This window comes from Pelodiscus sinensis, chromosome 3 (genome assembly GCF_052426305.1).
Source record: "Pelodiscus sinensis isolate ZL-2025 chromosome 3, ASM5242630v1, whole genome shotgun sequence".
Classification (NCBI taxonomy): domain Eukaryota; kingdom Metazoa; phylum Chordata; order Testudines; family Trionychidae; genus Pelodiscus; species Pelodiscus sinensis.
In genome coordinates, this window is record NC_143054.1 from 30,019,908 (window position 1) to 30,037,224 (window position 17,317).

The following is a 17,317-nucleotide window of genomic DNA, read 5'->3' on the forward strand; positions in this document are numbered from 1 at the left end:
ACTGTTGAAACAGGAAGTTCAACACTTGCTCGCCATCAGAGCGATAGAGGGAGTTCCCAAACAGGTCTGGGGAAAGGGGTTTTACTCCCGATATTTTCTCACACCAAAGAAGTCGGGAGGTTGGAGACCCATTCTAGACCTTCGAAAGCTAAACCGGTACCTTCGAAAGCACCGTTTCAAGATGGTAACCTTAACCTCAACCATTATTCCGTTGTTGAACAAAAAGGATTGGTTTGCAGTCCTCGACTTGCAGGACGCCTACTTCCACGTAGAGATTCACGTGGCGCACAGGCGTTTTCTTCGTTTCCAGTTGGGGAGCGAGCATTATCAGTACAAGGTCCTACCATTTGGTCTAGCATGTGCTCCCAGAGTTTTCACCAAAACATTAGCGGTGGTCGCGGCCCATTTACGCAGACTGGGGTGACAATATTTCCTTACTTAGACGATTGTCTCCTCAGTGGTACGACATATATGGAAACATGTCACATGGTCCGGACAGTATCTGACGAATTTGCGGCTCTGGGCCTCCTCATAAACTCAAAGAAGTCATCGTTAGTTCCCTCCCAAAACCTCATGTTCATAGGTGCGCGACTCAATTCAACTGCAGCGCGAGCATATTTACCAGTGGAACGTTTTACGGCAATCAAAGAGCTGGTACACACCGTGGTGCATGCTCCAACAATTCCCACACGTGTCTGTCTACAGCTGTTGGGACACATGGCTGCCGCAACCATTGTAGTGCGCAACGCAAGGTTACGTTTTCGTTGCTTCCAGCATTGGTTAGCCACGGTTTACATCCCGTCAAAGCACACTGTCCACAGGCCGGTAGTGGTGCCACAGTATCTCCGGGATTCCCTACAGTGATGGGTCAACCCGGCCAATCTTCTCACGGGCGTTCCATTTCATCGCCCATAACCCACAACACAAATTATTACAGATAACTCTCTTACAGGTTGGGGAGCTCACATGGGCAATCTCACGGTTCAGGGACGTTGGTCGACACAAGAGATGCTACTACATATCAATGTGCTCGAGTTAAGAGCGGTACGACATGCTTGCAAACATTTCCAAGTCCACATTCAGAATACAACGACCAGGATTCTAACGGACAACATGGCGACTATGTTTTATATCAACAAACAAGGGGGTGTCCGATCCCATTCTCTTTGCGCAGAGAGCACTCGTTTATGGAATTGGTGTATCGCCAACAACACCGTTCTCACAGCATCCTACTTTCCAGGCATCGACAACTTAATAGCAGACTCTCTCAGCAGGCGTTTTCCTCACGACCACGAATGGGAGGTACGCACGGACGTGCTGACTCGTGTTTTCGCTCGATGGGGATTTCCAACAATAGATATGTTCGCGACAGAACTCAATTCGAAATGTCCCACTTATTGTTCAAGAGCCGGAATAGGACGCCACTCCCTGGGGGATGCCTTTCTTCTCCACTGGGGGACATCGTTACTATACGCCTTTCCCCCGGTAGTGTTAATTCCCAGGGTTCTGGAAAAGATCAACATAGACGAGGCCCGGGTAATCCTCCTAGCACCGGCATGGGCTCGTCAGCCTTGGTTCTCAATGCTCCACCAGATGTCAGTGAGAGCGCCGTATCCTCTGCCTTCTCTTCCGAATCTGTTGACCCAGGGCAACGGATCCCTCAGGCACCCAAGACCCGAAGTTCTGCACCTCACCGCATGGATGCTTGCTGGTTCACCGACTCCGAACAATCATGTTCTCAGCGAGTCAAGCAAGTGCTGATGCATAGTCGAAAAGAATCCACACGAACCACTTATGCGGCTAAGTGGTCGAAGTTCCAAGCATGGTGTACAGACAACAATGTGGACTCGCGTTTTGCAACCCTACCTTGTATATTGGAATACCTCTTGCAGCTACATGACAATGGCCTGGCTCTTGCATCTCTACGAGTGCACTTGGCAGCAATCAATGCCTTCCACCACAGGGATGGCGATTTTTCCTTGTTCGCGCACCCTACTACAAAAAGATTTCTGAAGGGGCTCTCGAATCTCCATCCCCCGCGGAGGCCTCCTCCCACCCTTATGGAATTTGGATCTAGTCCTTCAAACTCTGACTCGTCCCCCCTTCGGGCCCTTAGCTACAGTGTCATTACACCTACTTACTATCAAACTGATATTCCTCCTAGCCATTACTTCGGCTCGCAGGGTGAGTGAGATAGCAGCTTTTATGGCCTCACCACCCTATACTGTTTTTTCGAAGGAATCGGTGACACTGAGGACCCATCCGGCGTTTATTCCAAAGGTTTCCTCTGAATTCCACATAAATGAGCCAATGGTTTTGCCATGTTTCTTTCCGAAACCCCATACCTCAACACAAGCAGCACAGTTGCATACGCTGGATGTGAGAAGATCCTTAGCGTTTTACATTGACAGAACACGGGATTTTAGGAAAACAGACCGTTTGCTAGTATCATTAGCGCGACATTCAAAAGGGCAACCACTAACTTCTCAGCGTATCTCGAAACTAATAGTTTCATGTATATCCATGTGCCATTCCTTACGGGGGAAGCCTCTCCCTTCCCTTCCAAAAGCTCATTCAACTAGGGCAGTGGCTACTACTACGGCCTTCCTCAATGGAGTGTCTTTTCGTGACATTTGCAGAGCGGCAACATGGTCTTCTAATGTGACTTTTATGAAGCACTACGCTATAGTCGATCAGCTTGCTTCAGATTTTTCTGTGGCTACAGCGGTACTGAATCGTGCCGGTAGTCTTGATTCCGGAGTGCTCTGATTCTGTTCCGTGGACTGCTCCGGAGTCACCTAGAGTGGAACACCCACGGGGCCACTCGAAGAAGAAAAGGAAGTTACTCACCCTGTGAAGTAACGATTGTTCTTCGAGATGTGCCCCATGGGTGCTCCACGACCCACCCTTCCTCCCCGCTCCAGAATTTTCTCTTAATTTGTCTTTCAGATGAGTGGGTGAGAGGAACTGACGGTTGCCGGCTCGCGCGCGGCTGATCAAAGGCGCGAACGCTGTCCTGCTGAACCACACATGCGCGAGCCGGCGGAGCACAGCTATGAAAAGTCTCCGAGCCGCGGCGCCGGGACGGGACCCGACACCTAGAGTGGAGCACCCAGAGTGGAGCACCCACGGGGCACATCTCGAAGAACAATCGTTACTTCACAGGGTGAGTAACTTCCTTTTTGTAGTACTGCAAATCACCATGTTAAATTTTGCGTTCTTTTAGATTTGTACATGTAAATCACATAATCTGTTCTGTAACAATATGGTTCTATTTTTTTCCTAATATTAAAACACAAATTGCCATTTGTATATAAAAGAATCCAACTAACCAGCGATATAAACCAAATCACAGTTTTGCTTTTCAACAGCAAGACTGTTTGCTGCTAATAAGCATTTTGCTTTAGAATGAAAACAGATGTATTATAGTGTAAAAAGTCTGGTAAGAGTCTCCACAACAGAGTCACTAAGGACTATGCCACAATTAAATGCACACAATACATTTAATACCTTTCTGTATTTTGGGATTTGACTGAACTTCCAGGATCACTGTTGTTACAGTGTCTGCATACATATCATTAGCAGGATTTGCCACCCACTGGAAAACAATAATATTAAGATTACACTCTGGTAATGGCATAATCTGGACGAAATAAATGACAACATAAAAATGTCATGAAAATCTTAACTCTGTACCTATTTTTTCTGAAATAGCTTTGGATACATTTTGCACTACACTAATTTTAAAATAAAAATCATTTTTTGAATTTAAAATGGAGACACCTAGAAGTTCTCCATTCCACAACACGTTCTCAGATTCCTGAAGCTCTATCTCTCCTACATTTTCACTCTCTGTGGACACACTAAAGGAATTACTACCAAGTGATGCGAGATGGTTCTTCAGGAAATGAACTACTATACATTTGCCTTGGAGAAAATGGCACAGGACCCAAAATTTGGACCACTATATAACTGCACTATTATTTTTAAAGCACTTCTACGGTGTTAGTTAATGATTAGCACTGACAGACAAGTGCCTACACAGAAAGGTGTTGTTAAAGTTTCTGACTAATACTATTGCAAAAGCATGATGCTTACACACTAAACCTCCAGGCATATCTATCTAACTACAGTGAAGAGGTGAAATAGCATTTAAAATGGATACATAAAATGACACACATAAGAGATGGATGACCACCCAAGGAAACTCTACCAGTGACCTTACACCTTTAACTCAAAATCCAGCACAAACAGTTTGATGGGTCTACATTTAACTCAGCAACAAAGCCACTGCCTTTGACAGTGGTTTCTACAAAAGAGGGAAAGGAATACTTCCTTTTCCCTCTTTTCACACTTACCTCAAGTACCACCATGCCGGGTTCCTGGATCACAGTAATATTTTTGAAAACCTTCAAGGCTGGTTTTTGCTGGATTTCAATTTCCTCTACATCACCTACAATGTGGCAAAAACTGGTTAATAAGAACAAATTATATAGCAACAATTACTATAAAGCAGAGTACCTATACTTGCTTGAGAAAATGCATCTCTTTTAAACAAAGACTGAAGGATTAAAAACCCTTCTATCTAAGGGTATGTCTACACTACAGCACTAATTCGAACTAACTTAGTTCGAATTAGTTAATTCGAACTAACGCATCCAGACTAAAAAACTAGTTCAAATTAGTGTTTTGCTAATTCGAACTAGCATGTCCACACAGAGTGGACCCTGAACCGGGGCTAAGGATGGCTGGAAGCAGTGCCGGCAGGGCATCAGATGAGGACTTAGAGCATGGAGCTGCTGTCTCAAGCTAGCCGAGGGCTGTGCTTAAAGGGACCCGACCCCCACCCCGGACAGACAGTTCTCAGGGGTTCCCCGCTTGCAAAGCAGTCCTGGCTTGGATTGCCCGGAGTACCCACACTGGGCACATCACAGCACTCAGCACCGGCTGCACTTGTTGCAGGCTGCCATCTGGGGAGAGGGGGCAATTGGGGGGCTGCAGGAGAGCTTCCACCCCCAGAAGCCCGCAGAGCCAGCCCAGTCCTCCCCATCGGGGGCTCGTACCCCATTCCTCCCTCACCTCCTTCCACTTACCCCTCTCTAGTCCCCCTTCCTGATGTACAAAATAAAGGACAATTGTGTTCAAAAATAGAATCTCTCTTTATTGAACAAAACTGGGGAAGACTGGGAAAAGGAGATGGGAGAGGGGAAGAGAGAGGGTGGCAGGGGGAGGGCAACTACAACGATGAGGGGTTTGGAACAGGTCCCATATGAAGAGAGGCTAAAGAGACTGGGACTTTTCAGCTTAGAAAAGAGGAGATGGAGGGGGGATATGATAGAGGTCTATAAAAGCACGAGTGGGGTGGAGAGGGTGCATCCAGAAAGTTCTTCATTAGTTCCCATAATAGAAGAACTAGAGGACACCAAAGGAAAGGAATGGGTAGCAGGCTTCAAACTAACAACAGAAAGTTGTTCTTCACAAAGCAAATAGTCAACCTGTGGAACTCCTTGCTGCAGGAGGCTGTGAAGGCTACAACTAGAACAGAGTTTAAAGAGAAGTGAGATAAAGTGATGGAGGTTGGGTCCATGGAGTGGTATTAGCCAGGGGGTAGGAGTGGTGTCACTGCCCGAAGTTTGTGGAAGGCTGGAGAGGGATGGCACGAGACAAATGGCTTGGTCACTCTCTTTGGTCCATCCCCTCCAGGGTCCCTAGGGTTGGCCGCTGTCGGCAGACAGGCTACTGGGCTAGATGGACCTTTGGTCTGACCCAGGACGGCCATTCTAAGCTCAGGGCTCAGGGTTGGGGGTCTCAGTGGACCACCTTGATTTTCATGCAAACCTGCTCCTGGGTGGCCAGGCTGGCAGCTCTCCTGCCATAGACGGCCACTTTCCCGTGCCTAGTGTGGAGGTCGTGGACGAGGTCCACGATGTCTGCACTGGACCAGGCGGGTGCCCGTCTCTTGCGGTCCTGGGCAAGCTCCTGGGAGCCGCCAGCCTGGTCCCGGGAAGAGGAGGAGGGCTGGGGGGCATCGGGTGGCTGGCTCTGTGCCGTGCCAGGTGCAGGGTCTGCTGGCTGGGTGCTGGCAGGCTTGCACCTGGCACGGGCACCGTAGCCAGGCCGTGCCCCTTTAAGGGGTCCGGGTCCGGGAGGGGTGCAATAGAGTTTCCCTGGTGTTGGCCAGAGTGGCCACCAGGGAAAGCTGGGGAGGGCTAGCCTCCCACTAGTTCGAATTAAGGGGCTACACAGCCCTTAATTCGAACTAGTAAGTTCGAACTAGGCTTAGTCCTCGTACAATGAAGTTTACCTAGTTTGAACTAAGCACTCCGCTAGTTCGAATTAAGTTCGAACTAGCAGAGCGCTAGTGTAGCGCCTATCAAAGTTAATTCGAACTAACGTCCGTTAGTTCGAATTAACTTTCTAGTGTAGACATATCCTTAGAGAGTGTGATGGCCATATATATGAAATCCATTTCTTCCTCCTCAAACACATACTCCTAATCCCCTTAATGACAATTTATTGCCCTTTTACTTTGCAACACTGGACATATTAGCTGTTTTATTGATATATTTTAATAATGCAATGCATTAACTAAAGCACACCAGTATATAAAAACAACAACTTAGGGCTAAATTCACAAAGAAAGTTATGTATGATGATGTCACCTCCCTTATAAATGGTTCAAAGTCCCTCCTCCACCAATGGGGTGTTCCCTAATCAGTGGGCTATAGGATATTCCGGTGTGGGGTTACCTCAGTCTCTCCTGTTGAAACAGTTCCATTGTGGATAAATAATTAAAAAGTCATTGCAGCAAGGGAACTACATTCTGCGGCTCCCACCTCCCAGATGAGTGACTCTGTATCCTGGTGGTTAGATCATTCTCTCACTTTCCTTCCCACCTGATGACCTCTCCAATGACCTTTCATTAATTATTCATAGTGGAATAGCTTTAACGGGAGAGGTTGTGGGAGTGCCTTATCAAAGTATTCCATACCCCACTACCTAGAACACTCAAGTAAGAGTTGGGAGATCCCAGTGCAAATCCCGTCAGCTTTGGGTTTTCCTTTTTCTGTAAAGCTACTGTGTTCTCGAGTACTCTTGGACTTCTACCATCCTCTATGAGTTCTCAAAGAAAATGACTAATGGTTCAGAGATTAGTTTGGCTAGTTCTTTAAGTAATCTTGGATGAATTTCATCAAGCCCTGTCAACTTGAATACATCTAACTTGTCTCTATTCTTTAACCTGTTCTTTACCTATTCTGGCCAGAGGCCCTTCTCCCTCATTGTCAATATTAATTTGTTAACTATCTGGTCACAATTTACACTGCCAGTGAAAAGTGTTAGACAACACATAGTAAGAATATTTTCTCATGTAAAAAGTACTGGTAGCCAGGCAAATGGCAAGGTGGTCTGAAGAGCCTCCTCACAAATAAACTATGAATTTAAGTCATGAATTCAGATAGAGCAAAAATAAAGGTTGAGATAATCAAAGAAGTCTGAGGGATTTAAATACATTTTCCATTATTTTAACACAAATATTTACTATTAAATACATCTACTTCTATATTTGTTTTCCATAAAATAATCAGACTTCAATGTTGACTGATTCTTTTCTCAAGAGAAAACTAAGTAAACGGTGAGGAAGAATTGTAGCAAATGGGAGGCAGGCAAGCCTATTCAAAGCATCGTTTCTCAAATACACCCACCTGTCAGTCTCTGTAGCTGGTAATAAAGCAGACTGAAAGAGCCAGAATACGGAATAGCTTGTGTCTGTGTTACGGTGCTCATAGCCAAATCAGTGTAATCTGAAGTTAAAAAAAAAAAAAAAAAAGGGAAGATAGTCCTTTAAAAGTCACTTTCTAAAAACAAATTTTTCACTGCTAAGAAATGAAGTCAACTGTTGATTCCAAAAGTTAAGTGCAATTGGCAAAAAACAGATAAACAAAGCAAAACCCAGTAGCATCTTAAAAGAGGATTGTGTCTGTGACTAAGGCATGGACAAGGCCCTGTATTTTATGTGGCACATTAGATGCAGATTATGCAGCAGAGATGCACTGTCTCCCACAAGTCCTTTTGTCTTGACTGTCCCATTCAATCCACATATCATAGAATCATAGAATCATAGAGTAATAGGACTGGAAGGGACCTCGAGAGGTCATCGAGTCCAGCCCCCCGCCCTCAAGGCAGGACCAAGCTCCGTCTACAAATAAAGGTGTAGAGTGACATCATCTGGGGTTCATCACTCCCCACACAAGAATACTCCTGAAAACACCTGAGGAGCAAAGACTGAACTGGGGAAAGTGCTGGACCTAGGCTACAGGGATTTTTAGCCTGTGAATAGAACACCTCAGGGTACCAAGCTGTAAAGCAAGTGCAGCTTGCCACTTAAGAAACTGCAGTCTGCTTGTATCATCTCTTAGAGTGAGAATCTGCTATTCATATCCCATGTATTTAGTATATAAGCTTAATTTGCAGTTTTTTAGTTGCACCGTAATTTGCTCTGTCTGCTTACTCTCACAATCACTTACAATCTATCTTTTGTAGTTAACCTTATTTTTGCTTGGTTTAAACCAGTGTGCATCAAAACACAGGGGAAAAAGGCTGTTGCATATTCCTCTCCACACTGAGAGAGAGGGGACAGATTTTATGAGCTTACGCTATATAGTTCCCTGTGCAGCGCAAGATGGTATAATTTTGGGTTTATACTCCAGAGGGGGTGCTTGCCTAAGGAGATGGCATTTTGCTTAGCAGTAGCCTTCCTATGCAGGGGCTGATCAGAACCTGCATGTAACTGCAGCTGGGTACATCCCTCCCTGTATGTATGCTGGTGTACGTGCAGGCTGGAGGGTTTGGCAGCTTGTCACAACAATAAAATGTGAAAGGAAACCCAGTCTGATGAGTCAGGGGGCTTAGTGGTACCCTAGTTCCAGAGAAAAAAAATTATTCCCTCTGTGACAGGTTCTCTCTCTCCTCCTTGTTGGGCAGGGGCAGAGGAAGGATCTGAATTCCTTGTTTTTGATTCCAGCAACCAACAATAACAACTAGTTGCCCTACTGCACCGCCTTAATAGCTGCCTCTAAATCCAACAATGACAAGTAAGCATGTTAGTCTGATGATTTTGCTAACATAATAAACAGTGAAACTGTTGAAGATGACAGACTTCATTCACTGACATGAACAGAGCAGTTAAGCTTTGTAGTTCTCACCCTTGTTTTAGACCTTCTGAAAATTCAGGCTTGAGAAGTTCTGAAAATTGTAAATGTTTGCTGTTGATTTCTATTTATGAACCATTCCTTGCATCCAAAGAAGATAAGTCTTCTTTGTCAGTTTGAATGGTCTTTGACAGGTATTTAATGTCAAACACATTCCTATACTACTGTATTTAACATACATCAAGCAGATTTTCCCCATGCTGAGCTAAAATAAAATTTAAAAAATCTATGTCAGCCAATTATTGATCAAACAGAAATTGTAGATACATAATATATCAAATATAGTCCTACATATCTTTTGCCTTTAAAACAGGAAACTCAGATTAGTTGCAGAGCACACGACAGTATGCCATTTTCACTTACTGGAGAGGTCACATGGAGAAAGGATGTGATAGTTAAAGTTTCTTTTAACCAGGATGCCTGAAACTCTCTGTCCTTGCTCTGGCTTCTTATCTGCTAAAAACCCCATCACCTGTCAAAAAAAGAAAAATTAAAACTGTTAAAGGGAAAACTGAAACTGTGGTGGATGGAGGTTAACATTGTAGCTGAAATGCAGGCTCCCTTTTAAACAACTGAAGATGATGTTACCACTGGAAGCTCACAACAGAGCCAAAGGATACACAGAGGAATTAATCTTTGATAGTAAGGCACAACACTACAGAGATTTGGATGATAAGACGATGTTCAAGTCTTGTGATATATTTCATTTGCAACCGCAGTCATATAGACTAAATACAAATGGCCTATTTAATACATAAGTGATGAGAAGTGTATCTATATATGTGGTTTGCCGCTATGATTTCCATAAAGAATCAAAGCTGCAGACTTTCCAGTTTTTCAGCCAAAGCAAGCATCATGATGAGTGCTATTAACACATTTTTCATCTCCTTTGTTTATGATGTCACTAACTGGGAGAACAACAAAGAAGACTGTGGATCAGATGTCTCAGGATCTTACAATGGTATATTTATTATAATTCAAACACCAATTACATCATAAATAACAGCCAGATATGCTTTTCCACTTCTGAAATCTTAAAAGCAGCATCACACTTTTAGCATAATCCTTGCAGGTAACTTATGTCCTTCAAGAACAGCACAATGTGTATTATGATGCAAGTTTTAGGATTGTGTCTGCTAGAAAGGGATGCTGGGAATTTATAGATACAAAGTCCAGAGATTATCTTCACTATTATAGATTCTTTGTACAAACTAATGTACAGGCAGTCCCCAGGTTACGTACAAGATAGGGACTGTAGGTTTGTTCTTAAGTTGAATTTGTATGTAAGTCGGAACTGGTACATATTGTAGGGGAAACTCTAGCCAAACATTTCTCCAGAGCTCAGTTTTATTCTCCCACACCTCATTTCCCTCAGTCCTTTATTCTCAAGCTGAGGTGTCTGCTGAGAAAAGCCACTCCGCGTCTCCCTGGTCTGCTGGGGGGAAGCAGCTAGTGCGGGGTTGCCTCACCCCATTTGTAAGTAGGGATCCGATGTAAGTCGGATCCATGTAACCCGGGGACTGCCTGTACATTATTTGTCATTACCTTCATATTCTTATATATTTTCCTAATGCAGACTGTAAGACAATGGCCTGGCCTTTCAAAAAAATCTGTAAAGTGCTATGTGAGTGCAGGGATTCTGTATAAATATCTACTACTATAACGCCCACCCACTCTACACAGATAACCTTTAAGTAGATATATGTTAGGAGATTATTTCCAGGTGAGCATGCACACAAATAATGCAAGTGTTCATATAAAGTATACACAATTGTATACAAAAGTTTCAGAAGGGTAGCCATGTTAGTCTGTAACTGGAAAAACTTAAAAAACAATGAATAGTCTTGCAGCATGTAAGAGACTAACAAAAATGTAGATGATATCATGAGCTTTCATGGGTACAACCCACTTCTTCAGATGAATGGAGTTTAAGGGGTCCAGTTTTCAAATAAATAGAACAGAGAGGAGATGTAGGGGAAGAGGAGGAAAAAAGCTGGATAGTCTCTACAAGAAAGAATTAATGGACACAAATCAGATATCCAAAAAAGCAACACACAGAAACCTGTTGGGGAACATTTTAGCTTGCCTGGGAATTCATTAATGGATCTCAAAGTCACTGTATTATTTCAAACCGATTTCAAAATCCAGCTCGACAGGGAAGCTACAGAACTTAATAATTTCATGTACAAGTTTGATTCCTACAACAGAAGTCTAAACAAAGACGTTAGCTGGATGGCCTGCTACATTCCACATCCTAATGACATAAAAAAACAAACTAAGGGTACTTAGAGTAAGTACTATGTATTCCTATCAGCTTCATTTAGCATGGACACTCTGACAATTTCTTTCTTCTTTTTTACCTTCTTTTTCCTCATTTTCCCCCCATCCCCTCTCTGTGCTATTTATTTGAAAACTGGACCCCTTAAACTCCATTCATCTGAAGAAGTGGGTTGTGCCCACGAAAGCTCATGCCATCTACATTTTTTGTTAGTCTTGAGGGCTACGGCTACACTGCTGTTTTTCTGAGGAAAAGAATATGCAAATTGCGCTCATATTTGCATATCTTCTTCCGATTCTTTTTGAGGAAGAGGTTTTGCTGATAAAAAGCCTGGTGTAGACGGGGCCATTTGTTGGGAAAAAACCCTCTTTCGCAAGATCCCTTATTCCTCAAAAATCAAGGTTTACAGGATCTTGCGAAAGAGGGTTTTTTCCTGACCAACGGCCCCGTCTACATGGGGTTTTTATTGGCAAAACCTCTTCTGCAAAAAGAATAGGAAGAAGATATGCAAATGCGAGCATGATTTGCATATCTTCTTCCGCAAAAAACGGCAGTGTAGCCGTAGCCTAGGGTGCTCAAGACTACTTGTATACACTTCTTCACCTCTGAGTCTAAAAATACTTGGGTCAGCCAGTCTGCAAGATGTAACAGGGGTTGATCCTACCTATGGAAATCTCTGTGATTTTTTCCACTGATTTTGATGGGAATAGGATCAGATGTTTAATGAATAACATTTACGCATTTTTCAAATGTTCCTTGAAATCTTTATCTAACTTAAAAAAAAAAATTAAAGTCTGTACTCAAGCAGAAGATTGATTATATATAATTTCAGACAAACTGTCCAAAGAGTGTCTGGGTTAGAGTTTTTGAAGGGGAATACATGAAAAATGATGATGGATGAATACATTTTTCTATATGTACCACTGTGAGGTCACATGTATAAAGTTACTCTCTTACAGTCCAATATTCATAGCTTTTATTCCAAGACTTATCATTGCATCAAATAATGTTGTCGTTTGTCATAACTCTCTTCATTTTTCAAGAGTTAAGTCTAGAACAGTAGAGATTCATTAGTATCAAGAATATCCTATTGCATCCAAATTTGAAGCTCTGTTTTCCAAGAAATATCTTTAGGTAAAACATATCTTTGGTTTCCCATTGTAGTTCTAAGAAGCAGAAAAAGTAAGGAATGTATGTAATATCTTCTGATGGATACACTCATTTTTAACCTGTCATCCCATTCCTAAAAGTAACTTGAGATGAGAGATGTTCAAGAACAAAGTTAATTTTAAGAGAGTCTGAAAGGAATCAGCATTATATAATCCAGCCAAAATAGATAGTGCCTTAGTTTCATAATACACACAGTCTTTTTGAGATGCTGTGGGGTTAACTAATGATTTCCTAAATTGCAAATGAAATCTGTTACATCATTCATTTAATAAATGTCAATGACCTGACACTACAGAGATTGGTGTACTATTCTTTGTTAAGAGATTATTTAGGGCTGGCGTCCTGGAACATGTTCCATATGGAATGAGATCAAGAGACTTGACAACATTGGCAGACACATCTGTATCAGCACAGACGTTGGCAGGCTGAAAGAAAAAGTGTTTACACTCTTTCCTTCTCCTAGTATACTGAAGTCATCAAGAAGCACAATATGAAATTGATTAAAAGCAAGCATATTCTTAAAGGAAAAACATAATGCTCATCAAAGAGGAAAATGCTACACTGTGGTTAAGAAAACATTATTCATATACCTTGGCAAGCTTTTCTCCTCTGAAGTTTAATGTCACAGCTTCAGTATTCCTAGGATTGTGAACTTCTATGTGAACTTCATCATTATCTTCATATTCTCGTATCAATGCTGCTTTCAATCTGGCCATTTCATTCTGTTCTCCATGCACTAATATCTGCAAGCAACAGTTTCACACTTAACAAGGAATATTCTCTCAAAAAAGAGATGATGTTGCCCTGATAATTTGAAACAAACTCCATTGCAAGTAATTTTTACTAAATAACCTCCTTATTCTCCAAAATACCTGGAAACTCACCTATTCTTTGGTTCACTTTGGTAATAGTGACCACAAGCCACACTTTATTTGTTCTGTAGTGTATCTTACAAGTAGCCACATACACAAAACTTAACTGCTCAAATAGGGCACAGAGTAACTTCATCTCAGGGAGGTTCTCTCAACACACCCACAGTGCTGCTAATCAACCAAAACATTTCTATCGCTAATCAACCAGGTATTTACATTTTGCTGGTGTAGCAAGGCAAAGAGTATTTTGCTACCTTTGCATCAGCAAGGACTGGCCTCTAACAGAGGTACAATACTGAAGCTGACAAACAAATGACACAACCTACATTCCCAAGAAATAATGAACATGCACACTAACCACATGTGGAGGTTTCAGTGCTCGGATAAACTCGCTGGTTTGTTGGTAATCTGTGTGAGCAGAAAAAGAAATGTAGTCTACAGACATCTTCAATGGGAGCTTCTGTCCTGACATAGTTGTGATCTCTTCTGGTTCAGACATTATGTGCTGTCACACAAGAAAAAGTTCTCCTTTCAATAAACAAGGTATTTGAAAAATCTTCTGCAGATACAATATATCCAGTTATTCACTTTTTGAGAACCAGAAAAATAACTAACTGTAGTTGGTTTAAATGGTAAACATTTGAACAAATACACATTATAAAAATCACACACACCTAGGATCAGTCATAAAAAAATTAAACACATACATGCTAGAGGGGTAACTAGTGGTGTACCCCAAGGGTCAGTCCTGGGACCAATCCTTTTCAACTTATTCATAAATGCTCTGGAGAAAGGGGTAAGCAGTGAGGTAGTAAAGTTTGCAGATGATACAAAACTGTTTATGATAGTCAAGACAGAAGCAGACTGTGAGGGACTCCAAGAAGATCTCACCAAACTGAGTGATTGGGCAACAAAATGGAAAATGAAATTTAATGTGGATAAGTGTAAAGTAATGCACATTGGGAAAAATAACCCCAACTATACGTACAGTATGATGGGGGCTAATTTGGCTACAACCAATCAGGAAAGAGATCTTGGAGTTATCGTGGACAGTTCTCTGAAAACTTCCACACAGTGTGCAGTGGCAGTCAAAAAGGCTAATAGGATGCTAGGAATTATTAGGAAAGGGATAGAAAATAAGACCCAGAATATCTTAATGCCCCTGCATAAAACTATTGTACGCCCACATCTTGAATACTGTGTACAGATGTGGTCTCCTCACATCAAAAAAAATATTTTGGCCTTGGAAAGGGTTCAGAAAAGGGCAACTAAAATGATTAGGGGTTTGGAACGGGTCCCATATGAGGAGAGGTTAAAGCGACTGGGACTTTTCAGTTTAGAAAAGAAGAGATTGAGGGGGGATATGATAGAGGTCTATAAAATCATGAGTGGTGTGGAGAGGGCTGATAAAGAAAAGTTATTTATTAGTTCCCTAAATAGAAGAACTAGAGGACACCAAATGAAATTAATGGGGATCAGGTTTAAAACTAATAAAAGAAAGTTCTTCTTCACACAGCATGTAGCCAACCTGTGGAACTCCTTGCCAGAGGAGGCTGTGAAGGCTAGGACTATAATAGAGTTTAAAGAGAAGCTAGATAATTTCATGGAGGTTAGGTCCATAAAAGGCTATTAGCCAGGGGATAAAATGGTGTCCTTGGCCTCTGTCTGTCAGAGGCTGGAGAGGGATGGCAGGAGACAAATCGCTTGATCATTGTCTTCGGTCCACCCTCTCTGGGGCACCTGGTGCTGGCCACTGTTGGTAGACAGGATACTGGGCTAGATGGACCTTTGGTCTGACCCAGTACGGCCGTTCTTATTTTCTTATGCATCCTGTCCCTTGCATAGGACACTTAGGATTTAATTTGGCTCTTAGACCTATGACCATAACTCTCAGTGAAATCAATACAAGGTTTGTGAATCTATCTCTTATTGCAGAATTGGATTCTGCAGTCCTTTCTTAATTGCAGAAAGTTAGATGGTAATGTTCTGTCAACAATGTCTCAACTTCATGGCAAGTAAAAGTGCTAAGCATCCCAATCTGATGTAAGTGGGAGCTTAGTCATGGACTCTAATAGGGTGAAAAAGACCACTTTCCTGGGACAAGTTATCTGCTAATAGGTGAGCCTTTCGCCTTTTTAATAGCATACAGAAAATATTTTTTCCACGTAAGAATAGACTGTTACTGGACATTTAATTTGTTTTTGCAGGGTACAATTGGCTTAGAGTGTATTTAGTCATCCATCCATCCATGACAACAACCTTATTGTTTAACAAGTTCAAATACATAATCCAACCAGGGATCATTCCTTTTGTTGAAACATGTAAACGATCATATCAGTCAAATGGTAATAACTCACCTTGGCAAGTGTTCCTTCAACACAGTAACCTGCTATTATGACTCCATTTCTCTTATCTGTACACCAGCTCTCAAATAATTCTCTTGATAAACCACTCTGCATCATACCCGGGGAAGCCATAACAACACTAGGGCCAATGTCATCAAAGTGATCCATACTCTTAAAAAAAAAAAAGTAAAAATATTACTTCGTATAGTTGATACCAATAAGTAGAGCCTGACTGCATTCCTAATCCACATGCAAAAGGGGACCTATGTGGGAAGATCATACTTCATCTTCATGGAGGTCACCTTTTGGCAGCATCCCTCCCATCTTTGCCCATGAAGGATATTTTGTGGCTCTTGATAAAAAGAAAGTGTAAGGGAATGCTCTCCACCTTACCAAACCTACGTATAGCAAATGGATAGATAATATGGCCTCAGTATAACGACTACTATTACTGAATAAAACAACTAATTTAAATATGTGAATATTTTAAATTACAGAAGTATGGCAAATGCTGCCCTATTTATTTATTTCAAATACACTTCAATGAAAGCCTTATATTAGTGTATGATTTTATGTTTGTTCCAGAAACTAAGCTGAAATCCTCCATAAACTTTCAGTTAAAGTACCTGTGCTAAGTTAAGACAAGTATAGCAGTAGCCTACCACCCAAATGAGAGTCAGAAATACCCAAATATTCTTCTGTCCAAACTAAGAAATAAAAGAGATCATGGTGAAATTAAGGTTATGTAGTGAGCATGCACACAGCACTGATAAAGTTAGACAGAAATCCCTATTGAGAAACCATATGTGGGATTTCAATGAAAATTAGACAGCACATATTGGATGTGCATAATCCAGCCAACATTATAGAATGGAGGTTAAAATAACAAGTGTCATTAACAGGAGAAAGCAGATTTATGTTGAAAGATTCTGTTATAACCTCTGAATTAATAAATGAATTAAATTCCTAGCAAAGTATACTTTACTCACTAGTTAAACCCCATATAATTGCAAAGTATTTGATACATCTTACCTCTGACATGAAATACGCTTTAGTCACACTCACCTTCAAATTACTTATGTGTTTGAAAACAAATGGATTGTTGATGTTGATTTGCTTGCGGATTTTGTCATTCATAGCATTTACATATGTCTGATACACTGCCATGCATTTCTTTGCCAAAGAGGAGGCATAGTATATAGGGATGTCATGGAGTTCTGGGTGATTCTGCCAGTATTCATCTAGAGTAACATTTTAAAAAGGCCTAAATGTATTAGCAGCTTCCAAACATGCATTTTTCAGAATCAATATTGTTTTATAAAGTCAGGTTTTCAAACATTTTCACTGCTATTAAGAGACAGGAAATCTAAGTAATAAAAAAAATATCAACATGCCTCTTTTGACCTTTGTTATTTGGGAGTGTGTGTAACAAAGCTGAAAAGG

At 41.7% G+C, this 17,317-nt stretch overlaps 1 protein-coding gene across 1 annotated transcript in view; it reads right to left on the reverse strand.

Annotated features, from left to right (window-relative positions):
* CPSF3 (cleavage and polyadenylation specific factor 3) overlaps window positions 1-17,317 on the reverse strand; it is a 46,829-nt gene that overhangs the window by 12,760 nt on the left and 16,752 nt on the right. Inside the window, exons 8-15 of the mRNA XM_075923515.2 lie at window positions 16,940-17,115; window positions 15,887-16,045; window positions 13,888-14,034; window positions 13,248-13,400; window positions 9,573-9,681; window positions 7,704-7,802; window positions 4,359-4,453; window positions 3,511-3,598 (exon numbers count right to left, since the gene is read on the reverse strand). Of these exons, the coding sequence (XP_075779630.1) occupies window positions 3,511-3,598; window positions 4,359-4,453; window positions 7,704-7,802; window positions 9,573-9,681; window positions 13,248-13,400; window positions 13,888-14,034; window positions 15,887-16,045; window positions 16,940-17,115 (1,026 nt within the window). The remainder of the gene's footprint in view (window positions 1-3,510; window positions 3,599-4,358; window positions 4,454-7,703; window positions 7,803-9,572; window positions 9,682-13,247; window positions 13,401-13,887; window positions 14,035-15,886; window positions 16,046-16,939; window positions 17,116-17,317) is intronic.